Genomic DNA, 9,110 nt, shown 5'->3' on the forward strand with positions numbered 1-9,110 from the left:
TGTGTATGCGTGTGTGTGTGTGTTAATCCCTCAAACCTAATACCCACACCAACACCTGTTTTCAAGTTTCTCCATTTCTGTACTTCTGCAGAGTATTTTATTCTGCCAGCAGTTTGTATTTGGAATTGAATTCTCTAATCCACACTGCACCAATCCTGTAAAATATACTGGATCAAGAGAAAAGCTTAGAAAAAGCAGATGAGGTTTCTGTGGGTTCAGTCTTATCTTGTGCATGAGCTCTATTATTATTTGACAATTGCCTGTCCTTTCTTCAACCAATTACCCTCCCGTATTAATGTAATGTAATATTTGTCTCTGAACCTTGAGTCGAGTTTATGGAAAATGCTTAAGCAATTTTTCTCCTGTCTCTGTTGAAATGAAACATAATTAATTTATTTGCACAAATTAGCACTTTAAGTATTTAAATGCAAATATGCTGAAGATAATAATAATGTGTTTTGTTTTGTCTTCTCCCCTTGATTTGCAGATTATACCCAAGGACAATGAAACACGGTCCACTTTAATGTACAAGTACATCATCCATGAAGATTCAGTTCCTGTCAACAACAACAATGTAATCCAGGAGGAAACATATGAGTGGGCTCTCAAGAGCTGGTCTCCATGTTCCAAACCTTGTTCCGCAGGTAATAGAAAAATTACCATCAAATTAGGAAACAATAGGGAGGAATAATTTCTTCCTCCCTGCTTCTGTTGTACATAGGCAGCCTTCAATGTCGCAGTAATACCAATTGAAATAAATGATGGGGCCTGTGTCTTTTAAGGTACTGCTGTTGTATGTCTGAACACATGCTTAGTCAGAGTGGCCAACAGGAGCACTGGGAGATTCCCAGTGGGTTGGTTACTCAGTGGGCCACTTGAGCCACCCATTATACAAAAACAAGAGCCAGAGAGATGTGTCGTGGGCCCGTTTTGATTATGCACCAGCCCCTATCCTCCTCCAGGACATTAAAATGATGTGCTACAGTAAACTTTCGAAATGTTGAAGTCATTGTTTGCATGAACGGTTATGATTAGTGATAAGTTACGCGGCATTAACAAATTAGAGATAAACCACCATTGTAGACCATTAAGGATTTTAGTATTTAATAAAGAAACAAAATGAAGAATGAATGAAGTAACAAAACCTAGAAACATTGGTTGTTTTTTTATTCCTAGTCCATCCCTGTTGACTAATCTTTCATACATAAAAACCAACCACCAGAGATTTTATTTGAACAGAAGGTAAAGAAGGAAAAACAAATAGGGCTGTGTGTCTTTAGAATTTTTTTGATACTCGTGCAAATGAGTTTACTGTACTGGAAAATAATACACTTTTTTCAATACTGTATCTATTTTTTGTCTAAACACAAGTCGAAAATTGGAAAAATTCTGTACTTTTTGATACAGTTTAATTTCTAGCCTTAGTAAAAATGGCTGGGCATTGACTGAATAGTATTTGATTATTTCTTTAAATGTTCACTGTGTTTTTTTTATGGATTACACAAAGATTTCATGATAAAACCCTTCACTTCCTTCACAGGGTTTCAGTACACTAAGTATGGATGTCGAAAAAAAGGAGACACCAAGATGGTCCATCGAGGCTACTGCGATGCCAGCAAGAAGCCAAAACCCATCCGCAGAATGTGTAATCTTCAGGACTGCACACAGCCTCAGTGAGTACAGCCTTCCCAACATCACAGGAAAATTTATTCAACAGTTTTTACAGATGTTGATTAGATTCCAATGGAGACTTGGCTGCAGTCTATTAAGATAAAATGTTAAAGTGGCTTCACTCTGAATGAGTTGAATTTAAATGAGCTTCTCCTCAACTGTAGTGTCTAGAAATGGACAGAAAAAAATGCACCCAAAAGTCTGTTTGTTTTTATCAAGATTTGAAAAAAGTTCACTTTGTGTTTTCACCAGGGGTGTCAGGCTAGGGGGGATACAGGGTCCTCGTGTGAGGAGGGCCCTCAAAGATACTAGAGTGAATATAAGTGGATGTTAGGAGGGGCCCACAGAGAATGCCTATGTACGCCACTGGTTTATTTAGCGTTTCCATCGATAATGAATGGCACCCTATCATTGGTGTCTGAGTTCTCATGTGTGAACCTTGGGTGAGTCCTTGGTATGAGTTGAGCTTCAAAAGCCTTGCTTTCTACAATGTCTCATAATGCAATTTAATAGCATCTGTTATTAGACTTCCTTGTCTGTTAAACGTCCTTATCTATTAAATCACCCAGATGATAATTTCTCAGACTTCTCCAAAGCCAAAGAAGACATTTAGAAACTATTTTTAGAGCCTGATTGACGAGTAAACTGATCAGAATCAGAATCATCAGAATCAGTTTCTAACATTTTTATTGTTAAAACAACAAACATTGAATATGAATGTTGATCTTATTGCCCTGACGTGCTGCTAACCTTGTGTCTGTGTTGTGTTTAAGTGTGTCATTAGTTTGAATTTTAATGGATATTTGGTGCCCCATGATAAAGTAAGTGCCGCTTCAGAGGTTTTTCCACCCTGATAAGAACATATTCTTTGGAGACTCTGACTACTTGTTACTTTCAGCTTTAATTTGAAAGACAAATAAAATAAGATACCAGAAAAAAAATTTGGTTTTTGGTAGTGTTGTACTGACTTTAGAAATACTGATGACAGAGCAACCACATTTTGGTCCACTGAAAATACTGTATTTTGCACATTAATAATATGGTTGATTTTCAGTTGTGTGTAAAAGTTCAACAAAGTGAACTCATCTGTGTCCAGATTAAACATTTTTGATGAGATAGGAAACATCTAATCAAACTTATCAGAACAAATTGAAGTCTAATCAGGTAAAGAAAGAGGAGAAGTCATTTAATCTTTAAATTAACTGCACAAGGGCCTGGAGTGATTAAAAATGAAAGGTGTTGAAATAGGCTAGTATTAGAAATATGTGAACTGCATTAAGGATTAATTCACAAATATTAGGAACAATTAGCACAAATGAGAAATTGAATTTATCTAACTTGATGTAACTTGAGTCATTAATTCAGTGTTCATTAGTTCAGATGTATTCATGTTTCTGCTTTAGCTGGGAGTGCTGCCAGGTTTACTTCTAACATCCAGCTGACAGGTTCACATCTTCACCACAGATCACGGCAGCTATTCGCTTCTGCTGTACTTTATTTGAGCAGCGGCATAAATCTGACTTTATACTTGACTCTTAATGTTTGTTTTTCCCCTTCAATCTGAAGTCTAAGATGGGCTCAAACCTTCAGAGACCCCGGGACAAAGTTGGTAAATCTCTACAAGGCTTACACGGGGAGGATTTTACACTCTGTAGCCCTGAATCATCTGTGCCAAGCACCTGTACAGGTTACATTTTATCAATACAACCTTTCAGCGTGACTTGTTAGGAGTCTGTTTTAAATTCTACAAAACAGTGACAGCTGGGTTAGAGACCTGATAAAATGAATGAAAAACAGTTGTGGTTGAGAATACAATCAAGCTTAGCTGCTACACTTCTAATGGTAGCAGGGGTGTGAGAGTAGAAGACATTTCTGAGGAAATTAATTAGTTGGTTCAGGTGATGGAGTCTAAATGCAGGGTCATGACAGATGAAAAAAAGAGAGGGTTGCATGAGCTTGTTAGTTGTGTAGACTGTAAACCGCCAAGATGAGAGGGAAGTTTCACAGCAGCTGTCCTTAAAAAACTGCAGCCAAAATCATCCACCCAAATCTCTCATCTGCATGAGGCAGCTTCTTTAGCTTCAGCCAACTTCAATACTTGAAGATGATGCAACACAACACCCCAAAGACCTCACACAGTAATGTAATGTTTATCCGCCAGCTGTTCTGTTCAGCTTTAAACCAAAGGAACAAGAGAAGAAAGAGATCTGAGGCTGTTATCTGATGCTGGATGAAACATTTTACTTTCTGCTGTTTAAGAAACTGTTTGTATTCCTGATTGACTCCTCTTTGGGATGGAGATTTGACCGCAGCTCACTTCAGCACTCCATTTGAACAAATGAAATGAATATCTCAGGGGTGGGACTCTTTGTGTTTCAATCTTTTTATTTTTTTGACAGATACTGTAGGAAAAGTTTTATATAAAAACAACCATGCCTTATGCATCTTAATGGACAAACTTAACTTTGTCAAAAGTTGTGTTAATGAGAATATCTTGCCATTTAGCAATGCTAGGAGCATGGCTTTAGGGATGGCAAGTTTGATCAGTCAGTCCACCTCTTTGATCTAGACATATCCCAGGAAATATTAAGGTGGATTGCCATGACATTTTGTAAAGACATTCATGGCCCCCAGTGGATGAATACAGACTTTGTATATTTTCAGATTTTTTTCCCAGCGCCACAAGCAAACTTTTCACTGAAATATTCTATATCTACTGGATGGATTGGCAAATTTGATACAGAAATTCATGGTTTTAAGACAATAACTGGATGTTTCTGTGTTGCCATGCATTTGACATATTGTGGGTATGAGTCAAATGTCTCAAGAACTATGGGATGGATTGCCATTAAAGTTGGCACATACATTCATGTTCACCTCAGGATGAAATCTAAGACCTAAGAACTTATGTTTTAACTAGCACCTTGATTCTCTTTTGTCCAATGCTTTAGGTTAATTAAATGCCACTAATTAAAATATGTTTAGCATCCCAACACTCTAAACTAAGATGATGCAACATCTGCAAACATCAGCATGTTAAGATTCTCATGGTAAGTATGTTAGCATGCTAATGTTAGAATTTAGTTCAAAGCTGACTACACTACACTACTATTAAGTAGAGCTTTAGCCTTAGCATGGTATGATGGGCATCAAAACACCCGCACCAACCAGCATATGCTACTGTCCTATTTTCCCAGAACCAGTAGCAGTCATTTTTTTTAAAGATTTTTCTTGCAAAAAATGATTTTGTTTATTGTGCAGTTAAATTTGTTTGGAAATATGAACCCTGGCAAAGTAAAAAACAGTTTTTGTACAGATCTACACACATCACAAAGAGCATTTCTCGGTTCTCATTCGGTTTGTATGGTCTCATAAATTACTCTAATGAATTATTAATTACTTGGATAAGAAAAATCTGGGACATACTGTATATCCCATGATTGTCAATTATGATGTGCACTTTAAGCACATTAAAAAATTCTAAACACGGGGCGCGCGGTTGGCTCAGTTGGTAGAGCTGGCAACCCATGTACTACGGCTGAGTCCTTGCTGTAGTGGTCCAGGGTTCAAATCCAACCTGCGGCCCTTTGCTGTTTATCTTTGGCTGTCCCTATCAAATAAAGGCAACAAAAAGGCCAAAAAAATAACTTAAAAAAACAAAAAAATCTAAACATTTTCTATTATTGAAATAGAATAAAAGATTTAGAGCATTATGCAGCCTTGGTGGAGGTATGTGTATCTCTGAGGGTTTCTTTTTTTTCTCCTTTCTTTTTGGCTGACTTTGTAATTTGGCGTCCGAGTTGGTCAGTGTGAGGAGACATACTTTTGAAAAGAAAGGCGAATTCCCTGAATAGCTGGCCTTATTTTTTTCATTATTGCTCGACCCCCTACCTTGCTTCATGACTTGACTTGTCTCTCCTTCCTTTAGTTTGAGAACAACTGAGATTTCAATCCAACTTCCAAAGACTCAGGCAAAGGAAATAAGAAATGTCAAGCAGGAAATTTGGGACAGTGTGCCTGAAAAAGATAAGAGCACAGTACTGATTATGTAGAGCAATATATAATATATAAATGTATCTGTCTTACAGTATGTTGCCACTTAATCTATCCGACAGTCCAACTGCTACTTCCTGTCCACAGAAACAAATGCAAATAGGAAGAACAAGAAAGGCGGGATATGCTCTGACACATAGCAAATGTTTAACACTTGTGGGTAAAATGGTTTTAATCACGTGTAATAGATTGAAAGCGTGCCACAGTAAGTCAAATGAATCCAAAACTGTAGTATAACATTTATAATCCCCTCTAACTACTATAGTAGTACAATAGTTCAAAGATGTCCTTGAAACATGCTCATGAATCACAGTTTGGCAGTTTTCTTCACAATCTCTTCAGCAGTTTTCTTTTAGAAATGTCCATTGCAAAGAAAATGCCGACGGGTTTGTCAGTCTGAACAAGGAGTCCTGTAACTATTGTTTACTTACTATACCTGTAAAATACTGCAGCCTCTAAATGTTTTATGTTGGTGTGTACACAGCAGAGGCAAAATCCTATCACAGCACCAGAAATTCCACTTTAATACAACCTGAGCCTTTCATCCATTGTTTGGGCCATCATTTGTTGGTAATAATAACATTGCTCTCTTTAATTAATTAATGGAATCTGGAAACACAAAAAGTGTGACGTGTGTGAAATATGAATATTATATCCCATCCATCACAGTTTAGCTTGGCTTATCTTTGAGCTCCAGTATTTGTGTACGAGGATTATAGTATTGTTTGCGGCTGTGTAGAGACAGAATATGTTCACATTTAAAAAATGTTAAAGAAGTGTAGGATTTATTGCCAGTGTAGTGATAAAGTTGCATATTGCAACCAACTGAATACTGCTTGCCATCCAAGTGTATAGGAGAAACTACGGTGGCCACAAAAGTCACAAAAAACAAGAAAGGCCCTATCTACAGCCAGTGTCTAATTTGTCCGTTCTTGGCTACTATGTAGTCGGCGGACTCCATTAAAAATAACCCGACCCTCTAAAAATGTCTCATTCTCAAAAGCACAATGATTCTTATTTTCAGGTTATTATACACTAATGAAAACATACCCATGATTATTATATTATGTTTCTGCCAAAAAGTCCTCCTAAAAGTTATATGTATATTTAAAATATATTTATTTGTGATTGCAGTGAACTAACTTTTAAAAAAAACACATCTTGTGGCCGTTCAAGATGCGACTTGAATGAATCATAGTCCATTTGAGTTGGTCCAAGTATATATGCTATAGCCTGCAAAGAAGCCTGAAATGCATCACTTTCCATTGTAGCTGCCTTTTGTCCTCCATTTATAAGTTCCATTTATCAGCTCAACAGTCTAGATGTGATTGAAGGTCCTTAAATATTGTGTGGGATTTAAGATTTGATTCACCAAGAGTTTGCGCAAGTCTGTGGAAAAAGGTTTCTGTAACCATCAAATTAAATACAACATTTCACAACACGTGCCACCTCAGCAAATATTAGTCTCTCCAAGTACCGCCATTATGACTGACGTTATAATACAGCATTGTAGGCCTATTCAGCAATGGACAGTTCACACAGGGGGCAGGTTAACCCCTAATAAGAAGATTGATTATTGTTGACTGTTGTCAGCCACCACCACGCTGTACAAAGGGGTAGCAATAGAGCTGGTACTTCAACTCTTCCACATGTGGAGACCCGGAAGCTCACCTTGTGTAGTGTGCACCCTCAATGCTGACTCCTTACTGCAGCGGGCTGCATGTCATCCTTTCTCTCTCTCCCCTGCCTTTCCTGTCAATCTCTCCAGCTGTCACTGTCTACTAAAACATAAAATGTCCCACAAATCTCACACAACCCACACAATGCTCATACACTGCAAGATGTAACTAGTCATGGATGAGTGCAAGAACATGACTACATAGCAGGCTGTATTGACCCAAAAATACTATTGCCAAACTTATTTTAAATGATATTTCAGCTACCTCGTAGTGTATATCTTCAATTTGCCTTTTAAGCCAGGTAGAAGCAGATAACATATATATATATACATGAATGGAGTATGCCTCAGTCTGTTGGGGAACCAGAGAATTATTAGGCCAACTGAAAGATGGAGGAAAGAGTTTGGTGGAAAAGATTATGACGAGGTTACCGATTCAGAGCTTGATCAATAAGCTTGCAGACTGACCAAGGGGCTGTCATCAGAGTGAGATTACTGGGTTAGCAAGAAAAGTTTGAATTTAACCCTGAAGTTTCTGCTCACTTTAAACTGTGGTAGATCTCAGCAAAGATATATTGATTTTCTGGCAGGTTTATGTTCCAATGCAGGAAAAAGTAGTTTTTTACTGCCAGATGACACTGTTCAGTAGAGCTTATTAATTGGATTGATGGCAAGAAAAATGCTAAACTCTTAACTCTTAAAACACCATGGAAACATACTGGAATTACTTTACCTTTTGTGAAAAAAAATACAAACAGATACTTTTACTGCATCACAGAAAGACACCTTATCTCCACACATCCAGTTACATTTTTGTGGTGGATACAATACGCAAACCGAGGCATCAGCCATGGTGACAGGCTTAGCATTTTGGAATTACTAGAAAGATGTAAGTTCCCCCTCATCTCTTATACAAAACAAATCAGGAAATCAATACGTTAGGTAGAATGTTAGCAAGCTAGACAACTTTTTATAGCACCTGAAAATTTACCACAACATATTTATCTGATCTGAGTTTGTTTTTTCTTTTTTTTTTATTGCAATATGTGATAAAATTGTATATTACTACTCACAGTAGTCTGTGAACAACTCAATTTGATGTCTATACGAGGACTTATGATACAAATACATATGTTCTACTGCTACTGAAGAGAGAAAAACTAATTGAAATACAATGAAGATCAATATGACAATAACACTGGTTTCTGTCCCTGCTGTAATAATAATTATGAAACTGCCACCAGTGGTATCAAAAATCATTTAGTGTGAGACACATTACTGTACACTGCCAGCCGGTGGATGATTTCAAGTGTATTATTGAAAACATTTAAATGCTTTTTGTAGCGTTGAGTGGAGACTAAATATGCTCCCTGCTGTGGTGAAGGGCACAGAATCATCACAGGTCATCACATGATATGACTTTGTTTTGTTGTTGTTCTGTTTCCGTTTACGTCAAATCTATCTTTGTCTGATTTCCATAAGCCGATATATATATGATTGATTAATGAATAATTTTATAATTTTAATAGGTACATTGCTTAAACATCCCACAGCTTATTAGGGCCATTATATGTTAAGTAATTACAGAGCCAGGGGAGGGGGTATATTCTGAAATAGAAAAAAATCAAAACTCACAAATGAATGAGAAAAATACTCTCTCACAGTTGGGTACTGACAGAAAGTTGGTCTATATAATGATGTCATACTA

General features: G+C 37.1%; 1 protein-coding gene across 1 annotated transcript in view; it reads left to right on the forward strand.

Annotated features, from left to right (window-relative positions):
• The window catches only part of adamts3 (ADAM metallopeptidase with thrombospondin type 1 motif, 3), a gene marked incomplete in the record, with an annotated part of 134,996 nt that overhangs the window by 117,523 nt on the left and 8,363 nt on the right, over positions 1–9,110 (forward strand). Inside the window, 2 exon segments of the mRNA XM_035658667.1 lie at positions 488–644; positions 1,541–1,673. Coding sequence (XP_035514560.1) covers positions 488–644; positions 1,541–1,673 — 290 coding nt within the window.

The sequence above is a fragment of the Morone saxatilis genome, unplaced genomic scaffold, assembly GCF_004916995.1.
Source record: "Morone saxatilis isolate NCDOM2014 unplaced genomic scaffold, NCSU_SB_2.0 Contig16, whole genome shotgun sequence".
Classification (NCBI taxonomy): Eukaryota; Metazoa; Chordata; class Actinopteri; family Moronidae; genus Morone; species Morone saxatilis.